We start from the raw sequence: 23,165 nt of genomic DNA, 5'->3' as shown, positions 1-23,165 counted from the left end.
GCTCAGATTTTTCTTTGAGTTTAGTGTCTGATTGCAATTCTACATCCCATATGAAAATTCACAGATAATGCATTTATGTTGACTGAAAACAGAGTCAAAAAATATACCAAAAGAACTGATGTTTTTTTAGGTTATTTGAAAGGAAATAAATCCAATTCCATTATTGAAAGGTAAAGCACAGCTACTTGTTTATCGCTGTTCAAAGGATTGTATCTAGCCACTGTATAACAACACACAAAAATACATGCCATTAAAAGAACCAGAACTGCACTGCACCCTCTCTGTACCCTAGTTACAGCCCAGACAGTGTAAATATCACACCAATGTTCTTTTGTGAGAAATGGGTGTGCACCCAGAGCTGGGTCAGGGTCACACGGTGGGGCAGAGTCGCTGCCACGATGGCACTGGGCAGGGAGAGGCTGCAGGGCTGGCAGGGCTGGGCTGTGTATTGGCTGTGCCAGCCTTAAAGAAACGTTGTGGGTATAACTATAACTTCAGCAGCTCAAGTGGAACACCACTCCCACTGCATGAACTCTGTAACAATGAACTTTGAGGGAAATACGTAGTCTTATGAGTGCAGTTCAAATTTTTTAAACATGTAGGTCTCTGCCGTGTTTGACACGAGGTGTGTCTTTAATTAACACTTCATATCTGCAAATACCTGGTTTAAAACACAGGGCAAAATCAAATGACTGACGGTTAGAACAGATTAACTCAGCCATGTGATAAAAAACGTAGTTTATGTAACAAAGCAGAACCCTTCAGTATATAAAGGGGCACAGGCAGCCACAACAGCACAATCAGAAGCTCCTGTCCACCTCGGAAATGTTGCTCCTGGGAGCAGCAAGCGTTGTCCTCCTGATTTGTGTGGCTTGCCTGCTCTCCATCGTGCAATGGAGAAAAAGGTCTGGAAAGGGGAAGATGCCTGAGGGACCAGCTCCCCTTCCCATTGTAGGGAACATGCTGCAGGTGAAACCAGAGGATTTAGCCAAAACTCTTGAGAAGGTAAGGACTCCCTTCTTTCCTCTCAGTTTCTGCTGAGGGTGAGGAATGTGTGGGCTGTATGCATGGGGACGATGTGTGGCTGTAAATTACTGAGTGGCAATGGGCAAGGAGCAGAAAAGCCCTGGGGATCTCAGCTGCCCCCTCGCTGCTTCCGCCCTTGTTATGGGGCTCATGGCTCACTGATGTTTGTCTTGAGAGGACCAGGCCTCACTTAACACTGCAGGTCTGTGAGGCTGCCCAGCTTGCAGCACGAGGCAGCAGCAGCCTGATCACTTTTCAACCCCTCCTCTCTACCTGCTCCACAGCCACGCTCTCTCTTGCATTTTGACAGCTCTCTGAAAAATACGGGCCGGTCTTCTCAGTGCAACTGGGTTCAACTCCAGTAGTGGTGCTGTCTGGATATGAGGTGGTGAAAGAAGCCCTGATTGATCGTGCGGATGAGTTTGCTGCCAGAGGACACATGCCTATTGGAGACCGGGCTAACAAAGGATTAGGTATGTTCACTGACTGAGCTTCCCCTGAGGAAAAGGGAAGCACTGAAGACAAGTAGGGCAGATGAGGGCTGGAGCAAATGATGCACGTATGAGGGCAGTCAGAGAGAAGAGGGTGGGTCCCACTGCAACAAGGGAAGGTAGGGCAGCCCCCAGTCTCTGGCTTCCACCACGTGAAGTGTGTAAGAGAGACATGGAGCCAGACTGGGCTCATGTGTGCACAGCAAAGGGCAAGAAGCAACGGAGCCACGTTGCAGTAGGGGAAATTCTGTGTGGATGCAAGGGATCAGCTGTTCACAAGGAGGTTGGTTATGTCTTGGAGAAGGCCAAAAGCAGGCTGCTGGACTACAGCATCTCTGCAGGTTGCTTCCAAACCACAGTGCTACACAGTGCTGTGTCAGTGCTCCCCCAGAGACAGCACTCGCTCTCATTGCGAGCCTCCACTCATCACAGGTCCAGCACACCCAAGACAGGTCTTTCCCCTTTCTTCTTCCTCCGCAGGCATTATTTTCAGCAACAACGAGGGATGGATACAAGTTCGGCGGTTTGCTCTCACCACTCTGCGCAACTTTGGGATGGGGAAGAGGAGCATAGAAGAGAGGATCCAGGAGGAAGCTGAGCACTTGCTTGAAGAGATCACAAAAACAAACAGTATGATCTGCTTTTAATATCACCTACGTTTGCAAAAAAAGGAATGTGCCAAGGGAGCCCATGTCCTTAGCAGAAGCTGTGGAGTCTCCATTCTTGGAGATGCTCAAAAGATGTTGGTATGCGGTCCTGCTAGAGCAGTGGGCAAGGTGGCCTCTCAGAAGACTCTGAACCATTCTGTGAGTCTGTTAGGGCACCTTCCTGCACATTTGATTCCCGAGCTGTTAACACTGCCATGATCACCTGCAGCTCCTTTTGGAGAACCCCTCTGCTTCATTCAGAGACTGTGAAATTCCACTGTCCACTGCAGCTCATGTTACCCACAGTGGCCGTAGGTTTTATTTAATTATTTCATTACTTATTCATAGATTGTAACTTTTCTGAACTCACAGGAATGCCCTTCGACCCAACGTTCAAGCTGAGCTGCGCTGTCTCCAATGTCATATGTTCCATCGTCTTTGGGAAACGATATGACTACAAAGACAAAAAGTTCCTGTCCCTGATGAACAACATGAACAAAATATTTGAATTGATGAATTCCCGCTTGGGACAGGTACGTTCAGCAGATATTTCATAGTGGAGACATTTTGCCAGGAGAGCAGGAGGCCTCCCTCACAGGAAAGTTGGTCTCAATGATCCTGGTGGGTCCCTTCCAACTCAGGAAGAAATTCTGTGATTCTGTGATATTTCACAGCAGGACCTGTCAGTGCTCTATTGCAGAAAAGTGAATACCTTCCAGACAGAGAAGGTTTAATGCTGTTACCACCCCACGGCATTGTCATTGGATCTAGATGACCTTGAATGCCCTTTCCAACCCAAACCATTTAAAATCTCTAAGAATTCATGCTGTGACCAAACAGGTCTCCACTGCTGTATAGAACTGGCCAGCCAAACAGCCCATCTCCCTCGCTTAGGTGAGGGGGTTGAGCCTGCCTGCTTTTGGCTAATCACAAAGACTAGGGCAATGGTCACTCTGGGGACCTTTCTGTTTCTTTCCTTCCAGTTTTACCAAATGTTCTCCTACATCCTGGATTATTTGCCCGGCCCACACAACAAGATATTCAAAGAAATTAATGCTTTAAAAGCCTTTGCTGCAGAGGAGATAAAGCTGCACCAAGTCTCCCTGGATCCCAGCGCCCCCCAGGATTTCATTGACTGTTTCCTCAGCAAAATGCAGGAGGTAAGGAGACACCAAAGCACAGCTCATCCCCAAATACAGCTATGCTGATAACTTCTCCCAGTTGGCTGCTGCACTTAGCAGAGAAATTCAATAGCCCAGGGTGGAAAAAAAAGTAATTGGGGTGACACAAGAAAGGGGCACGGTTCTCCTTTCAACTCAAGAAACAGCACAGTTTTATTTCTCTAGGAAAAAGACAATCCCAAATCACACTTCCACATCACAAACCTGATAACCTCAACCTTTGACTTGTTCATTGCTGGAACAGAGACAACAAGCACCACTGTACGATACGGACTTCTGCTTCTCCTCAAATATCCAAAGATACAAGGTACTGGTCTACAGTATTTTTTCCTCTCTACTGTTCCCCAGGTTGTGACACATCTAACAGTTTTTCTGTTTCATGTTCTACATCTGTGGGCAATGTCCTTGCACCCTCATAAGGGTTGCTGCCTGTGCTGTGCAACCCCCTCCATGGGCAGGGATTTCGCTGTGTCCACAACTTTATCTCTCGGTACTCCAGTGTAACTAAGTTGTTATAAGGCATTCTTGGAATAGGCTGCAGAGAAGATGCATTCCAGACAACACCTAAATCAACATAAATGTTCCCAACATCACTGATTTGCTACTGAACCCACAGGATTTGAGGACTGCTTAGGACGACCTGCTTGGGTGGGGTTTGCCTTATTCGCTCATCTTATTGGCTGTGCTTCTCACGACAGAGAAAGTTCAAGAAGAGATTGATCGGGTAGTAGGACGATCACGAAGACCTGGCGTGGCTGACCGGACCCAGATGCCCTACACAGATGCAGTGGTCCACGAAATCCAGCGCTTCATCACCCTCCTCCCTATGAGCCTCCCTCATGCAGTCACCAAAGATGTCCACTTCAGAGGCTACGTCATTCCCAAGGTTAGCAGGCACACTCCCTCCGGTTTGGCAACAGAGCAGCAGCACCACTGCTGTCAGGCTGTCAGATAGAGGCCAGGAGCAAGAAACGCTGGGGCCAGACCTTGTCCACATTCAGGCCTTCATAAAGGTTCTATCCTCACATCCCAGCGGTTTCGCTAGCTTCCATGCAATGCCTTGTTGCTGCTCCCTGGGCCCAGACTGGAACACTAGCTCTGTCCAACTCCTCTACTGCCTTGCTCTGTACACTGCCCAGTTAGGGGAAACACGCAACGCTCACAACAAAACATAGCTGTGTCACTTCACACAGGCACCAAGCTGACCGCAATCCACTAGAGCCTGGGCCACTGTGCTCACATTTCTTCATGTCTTCTGACACGATCGTACCACTAAGTCCAGCCGTAGCTTGGCAGGCAGCAGGATTAAGTGGCCCAACGCCGCTCCCCTTCATGTTCTGCTCTTCTCATGTCACTGCAGGGCACCACCGTCTTTCCCCTCCTCAGTACCACACTGTATGACAGCAAGGAGTTTCCAAACCCAACTGAGTTTAATCCTGGACATTTCTTGAACCAGAATGGCACCTTTAGGAAGAGCGAGTTCTTCATTCCCTTCTCAGCAGGTAAGGCACAGCCTTCCTCCCTCAGGAGCTGTGGTCCTCCTGCTCAGGTGACCACATATGCTCCCAGCCCAGTCCTGCCAGCGCTTCCTCAGGGCTCACTGCTCTCTGTTTAATTCCTCTCAGCTGATCTCTTCCCCAGCCACTTTGGACACCTTGGTTAGGGCCTGACAGCTTTTCAAAACCCCCGCTGGCAGGTGCTGATGGAATGACACGCAGCAGACCCGTTTTCATTTTCTAAAGTACCTGTCACCTTCATACGCAACCATCAAAGCCAGCCTGAACCAACCTGTCTTTCCACGGCAGCTCCACTTTTCCCATGCTCCTCTTAAGTAGGCTATGGGCAGACACTCGCTGTCCAAAAGCCCCAACCCTCCGCTCTCAACCACCCTCTGCATCACCTCACTCTCCCATCCCCTCCGTGCCTCCTCCTGTGTTCAACACTTCTCCTGCTCCTGTTCTGCCATCACACACCCAGCCAAACTTCCACTCACCTCGCTGCTGCGGCTGCATCTAGTCAACGTGTGCTTTAGCTGCATACATAACACGTGGGCTTAGTACAAACACTGAGCCGCTCCACATCAGCTGCTCAGTGCTATTGGTTGTGTTTGCTTCCAGGGAAACGAATTTGCCCTGGAGAGGGCCTGGCACGCATGGAGATATTCTTACTCTTGACCGCCATCCTGCAGAACTTCACCGTGAAGCCTGTTGTCAGCCCTGACGAACTCAGCATCACCCCATCACTGAGTGGGACAGGAAATATTCCTCCCTACTACCAGCTCTGTGCTATCCCCCGCTGAGGGGCACAAAACCTCACTGCTGTGCTCCTCAGCCAGTCTGCTCCTTTACACATCCCCGACTCAAACCAGTGGCAGGAACTTTGCCCCACCAGCTCTAAGCCTCCGCAAGGACAGCCCACAGACAAAGTCTGTGGTACATCAAACACGTTCCAGAACGGCTCCTCCTCACACAGCGCAGAAGGTGATGTTGCACCCCACTGCAATGACACTTTGTGCATATGCTCCATGAGCACAGCAGACCCACTGAACAGCTGATTTGCTCACAGCTGTGACTCTGTGGCTATCCGTCACCCGCTTCTCTGGCCTTGTGTGTCCCAACAGCAGCAGCAGACTTTGCAGAGGGACCGAGTTACTATGCTGTATGTTTATGCTAATGACCCAATAAAGAACAATCTGTTCATGAGGACCTGAGCTGCTCCTTTCTTTGGGTTAGGACTGTGCCTGCAGACGCTGCTCCACACAACACAGTAGGTCAGAGTGCACGTGGGCAGTGCTGTGCAGGCAAGACTGTCCTTCCCAGGGGGAGGCCCTGCCTGCTTCACCAGTGGACTCACTGCTGCTGCTGCCTGCAAGGACCCCTGCCAGTATGCTGCTCACAGGGGGTTGACAGAAAGGTGCCTGCTGCCAGGGGTCCTTCAGAAGTACTGGGCACACTATGGCCCAGCCACTAAACAGGCTGGAAGGGCTGGCAGCACCTTCTCACTGTGGCACCTCTGTCTCCCTGAAGCATTACATGGTACAACACTGACTGACAACGGGCCCCACAGCACCTCCCTTGAATAATGATGGAGTGCAGTGATCATAGAATCATAGAATCACAAGGTTGGAAACGGCCTACAAGATCATCTAGTCCAACCGTCTCCTCATCACCATTACCACCACAAGCACTAAACTTCATCATGCATAGATGCCTCTTGAACACTGCCAGGGATGGTGACTCCACCACCTCTCTGGGCAGGCCATTCCAGTGCCTGACCACTCTCTGAGAGAAAAAATTCTTCCTTATGTCCAACCTAAACCTCCTCTGATACAACTTGCGTCCATTACTCCGTCTCGTGCTCATTCCCTGGGAGAAGAGGCCAAATCCCTCTTCACCACAGCCTCCCTTCAGGAAGTTGTAGAGTGCAATGAGGTCTCCCTGAGCCTCCTCTTCTCCAGACTGAACATTCCCAGCTCCCTCAGCCGTTCCTCATAAGACTTGTGCTCCAGACCCCTCACCAATTTTGTTGCCCTTCTCTGGACACGCTCCAGGACCTCAACATCTTTCCTGTAGTGAGGAGCCCAAAACTGAACACGGTACTCAAGGTGCGGCCTCATCAGTGCTGAGTACGGGGGGAAGATCACCTCCCTGCTCCTGCTGGCCACACTATTTCGAATGCAGGCCAGGATGCTGTTGAATCATTTCCTGCATGGCATCTCCTGCTGAAATCATAGGAGAATAAACACTTCTGCTCCACATGTCAGCTGAAATACCTTTGCTGGGAGCACCGAGGAAGGAACAGAGAGTGAGAAGTCACTCTGAGTAAGGAGTTACATTGCATGGAGGAAAAATGCCAGCCCTGGGCAAAGTATCATTCCTGGGATGACTGTCACATAGCACAGTCTTATGCTGGCAGCTGTAGGAGAGCACATCAAAGAAGGCTCTGAACAGCCACCGTCACATCAGAGCTGCTCCTTCTCTTCCAAAACCATCGTCCCAAGCTCCCAGGCTCACCCTGGCACCCAGACAGCTGTTGACCTTCATCCTATGCAGGCTCGCCCTGATTTTATGGGTCTCATGAAAAAGGGCATGAAAGATGTGGTCACCTGCAGAGAAGTTCTCTGGAGACCTCTGACAGGAAAAGAGGAATTAAATACCACCATCAGTAACCGCTATGAACTGCAGACCAGATGGCCCATGCACTCTGGGACTGCCTCCAGTGAGAATGCTGTGTGCCTGCCCCACACCATGCAAGGGATGGGGTATGCTGTGCAAAACAACTGTGCACAGAGATGCAACACTCAACACACTGCCCAGCCCCAAGCCCGAACGGCATTTACAGACAGCAGGGATACACTCTCCAAGCATCCCATGGAAGGGGGGTGCTGGCTGCCCTGAGGGCAGGAGTGGCACTTGCCACTGACACCTGCTGAACTGAGGTCCAAAAAGAGAAGGAGCAGACAGCAAGCCTACTGGAGATTCTACACAGAGGTGACATTTCCTCCAAGCTTGAGTTTTACTTCGGAAGAAAAGAGACCAAGTTACAACACTGCTAGCCTGTTATTTGAAAAACCCAAACATATGCCTCCAGTGGTCTTCCTCCAATGGAACTGGGAAAGGTGGAAAGAGGGTCTTTGAGCCTTGCTTCCCCAGACTTTCACACGGATGGAGAGGAACAACCAGGCTTGTCTGCTCGTGGCTTCTGCAAGCAGAAGTGAATGCTCAGAAAAGCCATGGGTTGTGACATGAAAGGGCCTAGGGCTTCTGGCAGGAAAAGGACAGAGTGACTGCACTTGTGAGTTTTCCCCTCTGGTCAATAAATTCCTGTGTGCCCGCCAGGGTGGTGGGAATACTTGGAACACACTGAGATCGTCCTGGTAGAAGCGAGAAACCTTGGGAGTACTCCTAGTTCCAGGGCTTTTGCTAGAATTAGGGCACAAAGAGTGAGGTAGTACTGAGAAGAGAATCCTACTCGCCAGGAACAGGGGAAATTTAGGGTTGAGATCTACGGTTCTGCATCAAGGTGGAAGGTGTTCACAAGCAGTGTTCCTCAGGGGACTGTCTTGGGACTGGTGCACTTCAACAGCTTCATCAACCACACAGACAATGGCACTGAGTGCACCCTCAGCAAGTTAGCAGATGAGGACTTGGGGGTCCAGGTAGATGAGAAGCTGGACACGAGCCATCAGTGTGTGCTTGCAGCCCAGAAGGCCAACTGTGTTCTGGGCTGCATTAAAAGAGAGGTGACCAGCAGGGAGAGGGAAGTGATTACATCCCCCTTTACCTGGCTCTTGTGAGGCCCCATCTGCAGTACTTTATCCAAGCCTGCAACCCCCAGTACAGGACGGACATGTAGCTCTTGGAGAGGGTCCAGAGGAGGGCCACTAAGAGGATTAGAGGGCAGGAGCACCTGTCCTGTGAGGAAAGGATGAGGGAACTGGGATCATTCAGCATGGAGAAGAGAAGCTCTTGGGAGACTGCATTATGGCCTTCCAGTACCTGAAGGGAGCAAATAAACAAGAACGGGAATGGCTGTGATAGGACAATGGAGAAATGGTCTTAAACTGAGACAGGGGTGGTTCAGGTTAGATATTAGGAGGAAGTTTTTCCACACAGAGGACACATTGCAACAGGTTGCCCAAGGAGGTTGTGGATGCCCCATCCCTGAAGGCATTCAAGGCCAGGCTGGATGTGGTCCTGGGCAGTCTGGTCTGGTGGTAGGCAACTCTGCACATAGCAGGGTGGTTGAAACTAGGTGATCTTTGAGGTCCTTTTTAACCCAGGCCATTCTACGGTTCCAAGAAGTTTACAGAAAAGCTGGTGGGGATTTGAATCGGTGGCAGAGAGACTCTGAAGCAATGTAAACTCCCATGAGTTAGTCCTCTACAAAGCAAATATCCATGAACTCCACTTTCACCAACTAGAAGTGAATAGGCATGCAATAACTTTCATAAACTGCTATTATAAAATCGGCACGTATTCAGCAGTTAAGATAAGCACATCAAAACCTGCCTGAACATGCTGGCAACATAATTATTAAACAAAGAACCAAGTAAAGGTGTTACAGAAGCAAAAAGGAAAGTAGAAAGTCCAGGGCCTTCCAGAGCAGGAGTTCCTGATTCTATAGCATCACAGAATGGTTGGGTTGGAAGCACCCTCAAAGACCATCCAGATCCAATACCGCTGCACAGGGAAGGGACACCATCCAATAAACCTGGTTGTTCTAAGCCCCATCCAGCCAGGCTTTAAACACCTCCAAGGAAAGGGCATCCACAGTTCCTGCGAGCAGACTGTTGCTGCAGTGAACCACTCTCACTGTGAATATCTTGTTCCTTACAACTAACCTAAACCTACCCCCTTTCAGTTTAAAACCATTACGCCTTCCCCTATCAATACACACCTTCCACTTCTTTCCTGCAAACCCCCTTCAAGTATCGGAAGGCTACTGCAAGAGCGCCTTGGAGCCTTCCATTCTCCAGCCTGAACAAACACAGCTCTCAGCCTAACTTCCCAGGAGAGGTGCTCCAGCCATGGCCTTTCACAACCCTCCTCTGGACCTGCTGCAAGTCCACCACTCTCTTATCCTGGGAGCTGCTGAGCTCCCAGACGCAGAACTGGAAGTTGGGTCTCAGAACCGCGAAGACGAGCAGGAGAATTACCTCCCTTGACCTATGGGCCACATCTCCTTTAATGCAGTGAAGGATACAATTGGATTTTTAGGACACAGGGGCCCGTTTGGAGCAGACCACCTAGTTTGTTCTGGTGCTTGGGATCACCCCAGACAGGTACAGGACCTTCAAGGAAACTTTCTCCAGCATCCTGAGCCTCTGATGCATTCACATCTCAAGCCCATCAAGGTCCATTCGGACAACATCTTAGCCCTAGAGAGCATCAACCGCAACACTCTGCTCAGAAGCACGCTCAAATTTGATGAGGGAGCACTCAGAACGCCTCTTGACATCACCCTCACTTACCCCAAGCAGTCAGCACAAAGGAAGCATTCCCTTCCCAGCCTGGGGGAAACGTGAGCTGCAAGCTGCCTTGGCCACAAAACAACAAGTCAGGGTCAACAAAAGGCCTACTCCAAGTCCCCACAACCAAAGCAAGGGGACCAAGCAACCCCAAGAAAGACAAAGCTCCAAACACAGCCATGGCCTGCCCTACAACACCCATCCTGCTCTCCTGCCAAGCACCATGAAGCACCTGCCCTTAGCCTGGAGCTTCTGAGTTAGGAGACAGTGGAGACAGCTGAGAAGAACAAGTCCTGATGCTTCCAGGTGGACCCAACCCAGCAGTTTAACATCTTCTACTGCTCCCAGCTGCCTCCAAAGCCATCACTGTGTGCTTTGCACCCATTCCAGCAAACAGCCACAGGCCACCTCAGGCCAGCTCAGCTTCTGTCAAGAGATGGCTCTGTGCTCACAACACAGAGCTGAGAGCAGCTCATTTGTGCACTCCGCTCTGGAGCCCCAGAAGGGCCTTCCAGCTCTTCCTCTCACCCTGAGTTCTTCCCCTCACTGGCCAGTCCCGCAGTTCTGCCTTTTCTCCATGTTTTCCCCTCTTGATGCACTGATTGCGCATTCCATGGCATAAGTCAAAAAGCTCAGTGACAATGCTCTCTGTTAAAGGTGTCACTGCTTCAAATCCTACACACAGGGTCTTAACATGGAAGCATGGAAGCAGTCTCCTGCTTGCAATTGATGGATAAGTAGGCAGCTGTGCACGCATGAAAAGAGGTGATTTCCCTTATATACTCCTGGCTCTGGTCTGCTGTACTGTTTGCAACTCAGGGTTTGTAGGGACAGCTACAGGATTGTTCATTGGGTTATTTTTTTTTTTGTTTCTTTTTGTCATCAAATCTGCATGAAGTGCTGAGAAAATTCCACCACTGTGCTCAGCACATGCTGCTCTACCAAAGTGGGCCTCTGGAAACTCTTGTACCAGATGAAGAGAAGGTACCCAGATATGCCCTATCCTTTCTGCATGAGATGCCACATAGACCATCTCCTCACCTTCACACTGAATGAAAGACTCTCCACCTACTACTGAAAAGACCAGAGCCAAGGTTGTTCTATGCAGCACTGGCAGCATCGTATAGTCCAGCCCAGAGAGTACCCTGCTGGGGCTCTACACAGATGCTGGTTTGTCTCCAAGAGTTTTTCATGCCCTTGCCTCTGTTTTGTTGCAGTAAGATACAGTCTCGCTTTCACAAGTTCAGATCTTTCTCAACTTGGAGAGCCATTCCCAGTCTGTCACAGTATCTACTGTTCTCTCTTTACCTGCTTCCCTATCTCTTCCTGTCCTCTAAAAGTGCTTGAAGATATCAGAGTCCAAAGGCCAAGTTCACCTTTTTCATGTCCCGCTCATGTCATCTAGTAGGTCCTTTCTAGTATACTGCCATCTCTGCAGACATTTCTGATCATGTGAGATTGTTATTCTTTCCCCTCTAGTGAGGCCATACTTCACTTACAGAGAGAGACTTGGGTTGGTTGTTATGCACACAAGACCATACATGACCATGTTCTTCAGAATATTGCAGAGTGGCCGCAACCAGTGGTGTTAGGAAGAACAAGTACAAATGGCTCCTCCCCCTGAGAGCAGATAAAGTATTGAATAGAATATGCACAGGGCACTGAGCTACTGGGAACATGCTGAGCATTTCAGGGAGCACCTCAAGTGGAACACCACACCCACAGCAGGTACTCTGTAACAATGAACTTTGAGGGAAATAAGTAGCCATTTTAGCAGACATGAAGATACTTGAACTTTGTTGGCCTCTGCAGTTGTTTGACACGAGGTGTGTCTTTAATAAACAACCCGATAAGCCCTAATTTCGCAATACAGAGCAATCTCAGAAATTTGACCAGGGGTATTGGGTAACTCAGTCATGTGATAAAATACCTGTAGTTTACGTAACAAAGCAGAACCCTTCAGTATATAAAGGGGCACAGGCAGCCACAACAGCACAATCAGAAGCTCCTGTCCACCTCGGAAATGTTGCTCCTGGGAGCAGCAAGCGTTGTCCTCCTGATCTGTGTGGCTTGCCTGCTCTCCATCGTGCAATGGAGAATAAGGTCTGGAAAGGGGAAGATGCCTGAGGGACCAGCTCCCCTTCCCATCGTAGGGAACTTACTGCAGGTGAAACCAAAGGATTTAGCCAAAACTCTTGAGAAGGTAAGGACTCCCTTCTTTCCTCTCAGTTTCTGCTGAGGGTGAGGAATGTGTGGGCTGTGTGCATAGGGATGATGTGTGGCTGTAAATTGCTGAGTGGCAATGGGCAAGGAGCAGAAAAGCCCTGGGGATCTCAGCTGCCCCCTCGCTGCTTCCGCCCTTGTTATGGGGCTGATGGCTCACTGATGTTTGTCTTGAGAGGACCAGGCCTCACTTAACACTGCAGGTCTGTGAGGCTGCCCAGCTTGCAGCACGAGGCAGCAGCAGCCTGATCACTTTTCAACCCCTCCTCTCTACCTGCTCCACAGCCACGCTCTCTCTTGCATTTTGACAGCTCTCTGAAAAATACGGGCCGGTCTTCTCAGTGCAACTGGGTTCAACTCCAGTAGTGGTGCTGTCTGGATATGAGGTGGTGAAAGAAGCCCTGATTGATCGTGCGGATGAGTTTGCTGCCAGAGGACACATGCCTATTGGAGACCGGGCTAACAAAGGATTAGGTATGTTCACTGACTGAGCTTCCCCTGAGGAAAAGGGAAGCACTGAGGACAAGTAGGGCAGATGAGGGCTGGAGCAAATGATGCACGTATGAGGGCAGTCAGAGAGAAGAGGGTGGGTCCCACTGCAACAAGGGAAGGTAGGGCAGCCCCCAGTCTCTGGCTTCCACCACGTGAAGTGTGTAAGAGAGACATGGAGCCACACTGGGCTCATGTGTGCACAGCAAAGGGCAAGAAGCAACGGAGCCACGTTGCAGTAGGGGAAATTCTGTGTGGATGCAAGGGTTCAGCTGTTCACAAGGAGGTTGGTTATGTCTTGGAGAAGGCCAAAAGCAGGCTGCTGGACTACAGCACCTCTGCAGGTTGCTTCCAAACCACAGTGCTACACAGTGCTGTGTCAGTGCTCCCCCAGAGACAGCACTCGCTCTCATTGCGAGCCTCCACAGGTCCAGCACACCCAAGACAGGTCTTTCCCCTTTCTTCTTCCTCCGCAGGCATTATTTTCAGCAACAACGAGGGATGGTTACAAGTTCGGCGGTTTGCTCTCACCACTTTGCGCAACTTTGGGATGGGGAAGAGGAGCATAGAAGAGAGGATCCAGGAGGAAGCTGAGCACTTGCTTGAAGAGATCACAAAAACAAATGGTATGATCTGCTTTTAATATCACCTACGTTTGCAAAAAAAGGAATGTGCCAAGGGAGCCCATGTCCTTAGCAGAAGCTGTGGAGTCTCCATTCTTGGAGATGCTCAAAAGATGTTGGTATGCGGTCCTGCTAGAGCAGTGGGCAAGGTGGCCTCTCAGAAGACTCTGAACCATTCTGTGAGTCTGTTAGGGCACCTTCCTGCACATTTGATTCCCGAGCTGTTAACACTGCCATGATCACCTGCAGCTCCTTTTGGAGAACCCCTCTGCTTCATTCAGAGACTGTGAAATTCCACTGTCCACTGCAGCTCATGTTACCCACAGTGGCCGTAGGTTTTATTTAATTATTTCATTACTTATTCATAGATTGTAACTTTTCTGAACTCACAGGAATGCCCTTCGACCCAACGTACAAGCTGAGCTGCGCTGTCTCCAATGTCATATGTTCCATCGTCTTTGGGAAACGATATGACTACAAAGACAAAAAGTTCCTGTCCCTGATGAACAACACAAACAAAATATTTGAATTGATGAATTCCCGCTTGGGACAGGTACGTTCAGCAGATTTTTCATAGTGGAAACATTTTGCCAGGGGAGCAGGAGGCCTCCCTCACAGGAAAGTTGGTCTCAATGATCCTGGTGGGTCCCTTCCAACTCAGGAAGAAATTCTGTGATTCTGTGATATTTCACAGCAGGACCTGTCAGTGCTCTATTGCAGAAAAGTGAATACCTTCCAGACAGAGAAGGTTTAATGCTGTTACCACCCCACGGCATTGTCATTGGATCTAGATGACCTTGAATGCCCTTTCCAACCCAAACCATTTAAAATCTCTAAGAATTCATGCTGTGACCAAACAGGTCTCCACTGCTGTATAGAACTGGCCAGCCAAACAGCCCATCTCCCTCGCTTAGGTGAGGGGGTTGAGCCTGCCTGCTTTTGGCTAATCACAAAGACTAGGGCAATGGTCACTCTGGGTCCTTTCTGTTTCTTTCCTTCCAGTTTTACCAAATGTTCTCCTACATCCTGGATTATTTGCCCGGCCCACACAACAAGATATTCAAAGAAATTAATGCTTTAAAAGCCTTTGCTGCAGAGGAGATAAAGCTGCACCAAGTCTCCCTGGATCCCAGCGCCCCCCAGGATTTCATTGACTGTTTCCTCAGCAAAATGCAGGAGGTAAGGAGACACCAAAGCACAGCTCATCCCCAAATACACCTATGCTGATAATTTCTCACAGTTGGCTGCTGCACTTAGCAGAGAAATTCAATAGCCCAGGGTGGAAAAAAAGTAATTGGGGTGACACAAGAAAGGGGCACGGTTCTCCTTTCAACTCAAGAAACAGCACAGTTTTATTTCTCTAGGAAAAAGACAATCCCAAATCACACTTCCACATCACAAACCTGATAACCTCAACCTTTGACTTGTTCATTGCTGGAACAGAGACAACAAGCACCACTGTACGATACGGACTTCTGCTTCTCCTCAAATATCCAAAGATACAAGGTACTGGTCTACAGTATTTTTTCCTCTCTACTGTTCCCCAGGTTGTGACACATCTAACAGTTTTTCTGTTTCATGTTCTACATCTGTGGGCAATGTCCTTGCACCCTCATAAGGGTTGCTGCCTGTGCTGTGCAACCCCCTCCATGGGCAGGGATTTCGCTGTGTCCACAACTTTATCTCTCGGTACTCCAGTGTAACTAAGTTGTTATAAGGCATTCTTGGAATAGGCTGCAGAGAAGATGCATTCCAGACAACACCTAAATCAACATAAATGTTCCCAACATCACTGATTTGCTACTGAACCCACAGGATTTGAGGACTGCTTAGGACGACCTGCTTGGGTGGGGTTTGCCTTATTCGCTCATCTTATTGGCTGTGCTTCTCACGACAGAGAAAGTTCAAGAAGAGATTGATCGGGTAGTAGGACGATCACGAAGACCTGGCGTGGCTGACCGGACCCAGATGCCCTACACAGATGCAGTGGTCCACGAAATCCAGCGCTTCATCACCCTCATTCCTACGAGCGTCCCTCATGCAGTCACCAAAGATGTCCACTTCAGAGGCTACGTCATTCCCAAGGTTAGCAGGCACACTCCCTCCGGTTTGGCAACAGAGCAGCAGCACCACTGCTGTCAGGCTGTCAGATAGAGGCCAGGAGCAAGAAACGCTGGGGCCAGACCTTGTCCACATTCAGGCCTTCATAAAGGTTCTATCCTCACATCCCAGCGGTTTCGCTAGCTTCCATGCAATGCCTTGTTGCTGCTCCCTGGGCCCAGACTGGAACACTAGCTCTGTCCAACTCCTCTACTGCCTTGCTCTGTACACTGCCCAGTTAGGGGAAACACGCAACGCTCACAACAAAACATAGCTGTGTCACTTCACACAGGCACCAAGCTGACCGCAATCCACTAGAGCCTGGGCCACTGTGCTCACATTTCTTCATGTCTTCTGACACGATCGTACCACTAAGTCCAGCCGTAGCTTGGCAGGCAGCAGGATTAAGTGGCCCAACGCCGCTCCCCTTCATGTTCTGCTCTTCTCGTGTCACTGCAGGGCACCACCGTCTATCCCCTCCTCAGTACCGCACTGTATGACAGCAAGGAGTTTCCAAACCCAACTGAGTTTAATCCTGGACATTTCTTGAACCAGAATGGCACCTTTAGGAAGAGCGAGTTCTTCATTCCCTTCTCAGCAGGTAAGGCACAGCCTTCCTCCCTCAGGAGCTGTGGTCCTCCTGCTCAGGTGACCACACATGCTCCCAGCCCAGTCCTGCCAGTGCTTCCTCAGGGCTCACTGCTCTCTGTTTAATTCCTCTCAGCTGATCTCTTCCCCAGCCACTTTGGACACCTTGGTTAGGGCCTGACAGCTTTTCAAAACCCCCGCTGGCAGGTGCTGATGGAATGACACGCAGCAGACCCGTTCTCATTTTCTAAAGTACCTGTCACCTTCATACGCAACCATCAAAGCCAGCCTGAACCAACCTGTCTTTCTATGGCAGCTCCACTTTTCCCACGCTCCTCTTAAGTAGGCTATGGGCAGACACTCGCTGTCCAAAAGCCCCAACCCTCCGCTCTCAACCACCCTCTGCATCACCTCACTCTCCCATCCCCTCCGCGCCTCCTCCTGTGTTCAACACTTCTCCTGCTCCTGTTCTGCCATCACACACCCAGCCAAACTTCCACTCACCTCGCTGCTGCGGCTGCATCTAGTCAACGTGTGCTTTAGCTGCATACATAACACGTGGGCTTAGTACAAACACTGAGCCGCTCCACATCAGCTGCTCAGTGCTATTGGTTGTGTTTGCTTCCAGGGAAACGAATTTGCCCTGGAGAGGGCCTGGCACGCATGGAGATATTCTTACTCTTGACCGCCATCCTGCAGAACTTCACCGTGAAGCCTGTTGTCAGCCCTGACGAACTCAGCATCACCCCAACACTGAGTGGGACAGGAAATATTCCTCCCTACTACCAGCTCTGTGCTATCCCCCGCTGAGGGGCACAAAACCTCACTGCTGTGCTCCTCAGCCAGTCTGCTCCTTTACACATCCCCGACTCAAACCAGTGGCAGGAACTTTGCCCCACCAGCTCTAAGCCTCCGCGAGGACAGCCCACAGACAAAGTCTGTGGTACATCAAACACGTCCCAGAACGGCTCCTCCTCACACAGCGCAGAAGGTGATGTTGCACCCCACTGCAATGACACTTTGTGCATATGTTCCATGAGCACAGCAGACCCACTGAACAGCTGATTTGCTCACAGCTGTGACTCTGTGGCTATCCGTCACCCGCTTCTCTGGACTTCTGTGTCCCAACAGCAGCAGCAGACTTTGCAGAGGGACCGAGTTACTATGCTGTATGTTTATGCTAATGACCCAATAAAGAACAATCTGTTCATGAGGACTTGAGCTGCTCCCTTCTTTGGGTTAGGACTGTGCCTGCAGACACTGCTCCACACAACACAGTAGGTCAGAGTGCACGTGGGCAGTGCTGTGCAGGCAAGACTGTCCTTCCAAGGGGGAGGCCCTGCCTGCTTCACCAGTGGACTCACTGCTGCTGCTGCTGCTGCCTGCAGGGACCCCTGCCAGTATGCTGCTCACAGGGGGTTGACAGAAAGGTGCCTGCTGCTGAGGGTCCTTCAGAAGTACTGGGCACACTATGGCCCAGCCACTAAACAGGCTGGAAGGGCTGGCAGCACCTTCTTACTGTGGCACCTCTGTCTCCCTGAAGCATTACATGGTACAACACTGACTGACAACGTGGCCCCTCAGCACCTCCCTTGAATAAAGATGGAGTGCAGTGATCATTTCTCACATGGCGTCTCCTGCTGAAATCATAGGAGAATAAACACTTCTGCTCCACATGTCAGCTGAAATACCTTTGCTGGGAGCACCGAGGAAGGAACAGAGAGTGAGAAGTCACTCTGAGTAAGGAGTTACATTGCATGGAGGAAAAATGCCAGCCCTGGGCAAAGTATCATTCCTGGGATGACTGTCACATAGCACAGTCTTATGCTGGCAGCTGTAGGAGAGCACATCAAAGAAGGCTCTGAACAGCCACCAGAACAGTCTCTGAACAGTCACATCAGAGCTGCTCCTTCTCTTCCAAAACCATCTTCCCAAGCTCCTAGGCTCAACCTGGCACCCAGACAGCTGTTGACCTTCATCCTATGCAGGCTCGCCCTGATTTTATGGGTCTCATGAAAAAGGGCATGAAAGATGTGGTCACCTGCAGAGAAGTTCTCTGGAGACCTCTGACAGGAAAAGAGGAATTAAATACCACCATCAGTAACCGCTATGAACTGCAGACCAGATGGCCCATGCACTCTGGGACTGCCTCCAGTGAGAATGCTGTGTGCCTGCCCCACACCATGCAAGGGATGGGGTATGCTGTGCAAAACAACTGTGCACAGAGATGCAACACTTAACACACTGCCCAGCCCCAAGCCCGAACGGCATTTACAGACAGCAGGGATACACTCTCCAAGCATCCCATGGAAGGGGGGTGCTGGCTGCCCTGAGGGCAGGAGTGGCACTTGCCACTGACACCTGCTGAACTGAGGTCCAAAAAGAGAAGGAGCAGACAGCAAGCCTACTGGAGATTCTACACAGAGGTGACATTTCCTCCAAGCTTGAGTTTTACTTCGGAAGAAAAGAGACCAAGTTACAACACTGCTAGCCTGTTATTTGAAAAACCCAAACATATGCCTCCAGTGGTCTTCCTCCAATGGAACTGGGAAAGGTGGAAAGAGGGTCTTTGAGCCTTGCTTCCCCAGACTTTCACACGGATGGAGAGGAACAACCAGGCTTGTCTGCTCGTGGTTTCTGCAAGCAGAAGTGAATGCTCAGAAAAGCCATGGGTTGTGACATGAAAGGGCCTAGGGCTTCTGGCAGGAAAAGGACAGAGTGACTGCACTTGTGAGTTTTCCCCTCTGGTCAATAAATTCCTGTGTGCCCGCCAGGGTGGTGGGAATACTTGGAACACACTGAGATCATCCTGGTAGAAGCGAGAAACCTTGGGAGTACTCCTAGTTCCAGGGCTTTTGCTAGAATTAGGGCACAAAGAGTGAGGTAGTACTGAGAAGAGAACCCTACTCGCCAGGAACGGGAAATTTACAGAAAAGCTGGTGGGGATTTGAACCCTTGGCAGAGAGATTCCGTGTAGCAATGCAAACTCCCATGAACTCCTCTACAAAGCAAACATCCATGAACTCCACTTTCACCAACTAGAAGTTACTAGGCACGCATGAGCTTCCATGAACTGCCCTGGCAATATCAGAACCAAAAGGGAAAGTAGAAAGTCCAGGGCCTTCCAGAGCAGGAGTTCCTCATTCTATAGCATCACAGAATGGTTGGGTTGGAAGCACCCTCAAAGACCATCCAGATCCAATACCGCTGCACAGGGAAGGGACACCATCCAATAAACCTGGTTGTTCTAAGTCCCATCCAGCCAGGCCTTAAACACCTCCAAGGAAAGGGCATCCACAGTTCCTGCGAGCAGACTGTTGCTGCACTGAACCACTCTCACTGTGAATATCTTGTTCCTTACAACTAACCTAAACCTACCCCCTTTCAGTTTAAAACCATTACGCCTTCCCCTATCAATACACACCTTCCACTTCTTTCCTGCAAACCCCCTTCAAGTATCAGAAGGCTACTGCAAGAGCTCCTTGGAGCCTTCCATTCTCCAGCCTGAACAAACACAGCTCTCAGCCTAACTTCCCAGGAGAGGTGCTCAAGCCATGGCCTTTCACGACCCTCCTCTGGACCTGCTACAAGTCCACCCCTCTCTTATCCTGGGAGCTGCTGAGCTCCCAGATGCAGAACTGGAGGTTGGGCCTCAGAACCGCAAAGTAGAGCAGGAGAATTACCTCCCTTGACCTATGGGCCACATCTCCTTTAATGCAGTGAAGGATACAATTGGATTTTTAGGACACAGAGGCCCGTTTGGAGCAGACCACCTAGTTTGTTCTGGTGCTTGGGATCACCCCAGACAGGTACAGGACCTTCAAGGAAACTTTCTCCAGCATCCTGAGCCTCTGATGCATTCACATCTCAAGCCCATCAAGGTCCATCTGGTCAACATCTTAGCCCTAGAGAGCATCAACCGCAACACTCTGCTCAGAAGCACGCTCAAATTTGATGAGGGAGCACTCAGAACGCCTCTTGACATCACCCTCACTTACCCCAAGCAGTCAGCACAAAGGAAGCATTCCCTTCCCAGCCTGGGGGAAACGTGAGCTGCAAGCTGCCTTGGCCACAAAACAACAAGTCAGGGTCAACAAAAGGCCTACTCCAAGTCCCCACAACCAAAGCAAGGGGACCTAGCAACCCCAAGAAAGACAAAGCTCCAAACACAGCCATGGCCTGCCCTACAACACCCATCCTGCTCTCCTGCCAAGCACCATGAAGCACCTGCCCTTAGCCTGGAGCTTCTGAGCTGTGGAGACAGCTGAGAAGAACAAGTCCTGATGCTTCCAGGTGGACCCAACCCAGCAGTTTAACATCTTCTACTGCTCCCAGCTGCCTCCAAAGCCATCACTGTGTGCTTTGCACCCATTCCAGCAAACAGCCACAGGCCACCTCAGGCCAGCTCAGCTTCTGTCAAGAGATGGCTCTGTGCTCACAACACAGAGCTGAGAGCAGCTCATTTGTGCACTCCGCTCTGGAGCCCCAGAAGGGCCTTCCAGCTCTTCCTCTCACCCTGAGTTCTTCCCCTCACTGGCCAGTCCCGCAGTTCTGCCTTTTCTCCATGTTTTCCCCTCTTGATGCACTGATTGCGCATTCCATGGCATAAGTGCAAAAAGCTCAGTGACAATGCTCTCTGTTAAAGGTGTCACTGCTTCAAATCCTACACACAGGGTCTTAACATGGAAGCATGGAAGCAGTCTCCTGCTTGCAACTGATGGATAAGTAGGCAGCTGTGCACGCATGAAAAGAGGTGATTTCCCTTATATACTCCTGGCTCTCGTCTGCTGCACTGTTTGCATGAAGTGTGACCACAACCATTGGTGTCAGGAAGACAGTAACAGTAACAGCACAGGTGGTTTCCCCTAATGAGAACTAGTAGAAACTGTGCTGAATAGTAGAAAACACTTACAGCAACGATGCTATACAGCATATACAACAGAACACTTCTGGGAGCACCTCAAGTGGAACACCACATTCATAGTATGAACTCTGTAACAATAAACTGGGAGTGAAATAAGTAGCCATATTAGCAGACATGAAATTTCATAATCCTGATGTCTTCTGCAGTTCTTTGACACGAGGTGTGTCTTTACTCAACAAAGCATATCTGATACGTCCTAATTTCGCAACACAGGGCAAAAATCCAATGATTGATAAGTAGTATCAAGTAACTCAGCCATGTGATTGAAAACTTGTTGTTTACCTAACAAAGCAGAACCCTTCAGTATATAAAGGGGCACAGGCAGCCACAACAGCACAATCAGAAGCTCCTGTCCACCTCGGAAATGTTGCTCCTGGGAGCAGCAAGCGTTGTCCTCCTGATCTGTGTGGCTTGCCTGCTCTCCATCGTGCAATGGAGAAAAAGGTCTGGAAAGGGGAAGATGCCTGAGGGACCAGCTCCCCTTCCCATCGTAGGGAACTTACTGCAGGTGAAACCAAAGGATTTAGCCAAAACTCTTGAGAAGGTAAGGACTCCCTTCTTTCCTCTCAGTTTCTGCTGAGGGTGAGGAATGTGTGGGCTGTGTGCATGGGGACGATGTGTGGCTGTAAATTGCTGAGTGGCAATGGGCAAGGAGCAGAAAAGCCCTGGGGATCTCAGCTGCCCCCTCGTTGCTTCCGCCCTTGTTGTGGGGCTGATGGCTCACTGATGTTTGTCTTGAGAGGACCAGGCCTCACTTAACACTGCAGGTCTGTGAGGCTGCCCAGCTTGCAGCAGGAGGCAGCAGCAGCCTGATCACTTTTCAACCCCTCCTCTCTACCTGCTCCACAGCCACGCTCTCTCTTGCATTTTGACAGCTCTCTGAAAAATACGGGCCGGTCTTCTCAGTGCAACTGGGTTCAACTCCAGTAATGGTGCTGTCTGGATATGAGGTGGTGAAAGAAGCCTTGATTGATCGTGCGGATGAGTTTGCTGCCAGAGGACACATGCCTATTGGAGACCGGGCTAACAAAGGATTAGGTATGTTCACTGACTGAGCTTCCCCTGAGGAAAAGGGCAGATGAGGGCTGGAGCAAATGATGCACGTATGAGGGCAGTCAGAGAGAAGAGGGTGGGTCCCACTGCAACAAGGGAAGGCAGGGCAGCCCTCAATCTCTGGCTTCCACCACGTGAAGTGTGTAAGAGAGACATGGAGCCAGACTGGGCTCATGTGTGCACAGCAAAGGGCAAGAAGCAACGGAGCCACGTTGCAGTAGGGGAAATTCTGTGTGGATGCAAGGGATCAGCTGTTCACAAGGAAGTTGGTTATGTCTTGGAGAAGGCCAAAAGCAGGCTGCTGGACTACAGCACCTCGGCAGGTTGCTTCCAAACCACAGAGTTACACAGTGCTGTGTCAGTGCTCCCCCAGAGACAGCACTCGCTCTCATTGCGAGCCTCCACTCATCACAGTTCCAGCACACCCAAGACAGGTCTTTCCCCTTTCTTCTTCCTCCGCAGGCATTATTTTCAGCAACAATGAGGGATGGATACAAGTTCGGCGGTTTGCTCTCACCACTCTGCGCAACTTTGGGATGGGGAAGAGGAGCATAGAAGAGAGGATCCAGGAGGAAGCTGAGCACTTGCTTGAAGAGATCACAAAAACAAAAGGTATGATCTGCTTTTAATATCACCTACGTTTGCAAAAAAGGAATGTGCCAAGGGAGCCCATGTTCTTAGCAGAAGGTGTGGAGTCTCCATTCTTGGAGATGCTCAAAAGATGTTGGTACGTGGTCCTGTGGCAGCGGCTCTAAGTGGCCCTGCTTGAGCAGTGGGAAAGGTGGCCTCTCAGATGACTCTGAACCATTCTGGTAGGTTAAGAACTGGCTTACTGGCAGAGAAAAGAGTC

The 23,165-nt window shown here is 50.2% G+C and overlaps 3 protein-coding genes across 12 annotated transcripts in view; 2 read left to right on the top strand and 1 right to left on the bottom strand.

Annotated features, from left to right (window-relative positions):
* The window catches only part of LOC128077569 (zona pellucida sperm-binding protein 4-like), a 55,873-nt gene that overhangs the window by 7,086 nt on the left and 25,622 nt on the right, over window positions 1-23,165 (bottom strand). The window contains exon 2 of one of the 4 annotated variants that reach the window (XM_052676985.1): window positions 20,337-20,474. The exons of 2 other annotated variants lie outside the window; for them this stretch is intronic. In XM_052676985.1, the coding sequence (XP_052532945.1) occupies window positions 20,337-20,474 (138 nt within the window). Of the gene's footprint in view, window positions 1-10,318; window positions 10,550-20,336; window positions 20,475-23,165 lie in introns of those variants that run through there. One more of the 4 variants, XM_052676984.1, reaches the window with a different exon arrangement.
* Window positions 794-5,760, top strand: LOC128077573 (cytochrome P450 2C9-like). The gene is made up of 9 exons (XM_052676999.1): window positions 794-1,005; window positions 1,337-1,499; window positions 1,998-2,147; window positions 2,537-2,697; window positions 3,148-3,324; window positions 3,511-3,652; window positions 4,044-4,231; window positions 4,706-4,847; window positions 5,463-5,760. The coding sequence occupies exons 1-9, from the start codon at window positions 826-828 to the stop codon at window positions 5,642-5,644; spliced, it is 1,485 nt and encodes a 494-aa protein (XP_052532959.1). The 5' UTR covers window positions 794-825; the 3' UTR covers window positions 5,645-5,760.
* The window catches only part of LOC128077571 (cytochrome P450 2C9-like), a 34,265-nt gene continuing 23,375 nt past the window's right edge, over window positions 12,276-23,165 (top strand). For 2 of the 7 annotated variants that reach the window (XM_052676994.1, XM_052676989.1), the window contains exons 1-3: window positions 21,584-21,806; window positions 22,138-22,300; window positions 22,778-22,927. In XM_052676994.1, coding sequence (XP_052532954.1) covers window positions 21,627-21,806; window positions 22,138-22,300; window positions 22,778-22,927 — 493 coding nt within the window. In that variant the 5' untranslated portion in view covers window positions 21,584-21,626. Of the gene's footprint in view, window positions 12,519-12,849; window positions 13,013-13,503; window positions 13,654-14,018; window positions 14,204-14,652; window positions 14,830-15,014; window positions 15,157-15,547; window positions 15,736-16,209; window positions 16,352-16,966; window positions 17,555-21,583; window positions 21,807-22,137; window positions 22,301-22,777; window positions 22,928-23,165 lie in introns of those variants that run through there. The other 5 variants (XM_052676990.1, XM_052676988.1, XR_008205058.1 and 2 more) reach the window with 5 other exon arrangements.

The sequence above is a fragment of the Tympanuchus pallidicinctus genome, unplaced genomic scaffold (assembly GCF_026119805.1).
Source record: "Tympanuchus pallidicinctus isolate F22 unplaced genomic scaffold, pur_lepc_1.0 scaffold16, whole genome shotgun sequence".
NCBI lineage: Eukaryota > Metazoa > Chordata > Aves > Galliformes > Phasianidae > Tympanuchus > Tympanuchus pallidicinctus.
This window is presented reverse-complemented; position numbering and strand designations above follow the sequence as displayed.

Bases quoted from the DNA above. Each gene is read 5' to 3' on its own strand.
- LOC128077573 (XM_052676999.1), top strand. From the start codon at position 826: ATGTTGCTCCTGGGAGCAGCAAGCGTTGTCCTCCTGATTTGTGTGGCT. The intron at 2,148-2,536 runs GTATGATCTGCT...CTGAACTCACAG, and splicing joins AGAGATCACAAAAACAAACA to GAATGCCCTTCGACCCAACG. The intron at 3,325-3,510 runs GTAAGGAGACAC...TTATTTCTCTAG, and splicing joins TCCTCAGCAAAATGCAGGAG to GAAAAAGACAATCCCAAATC.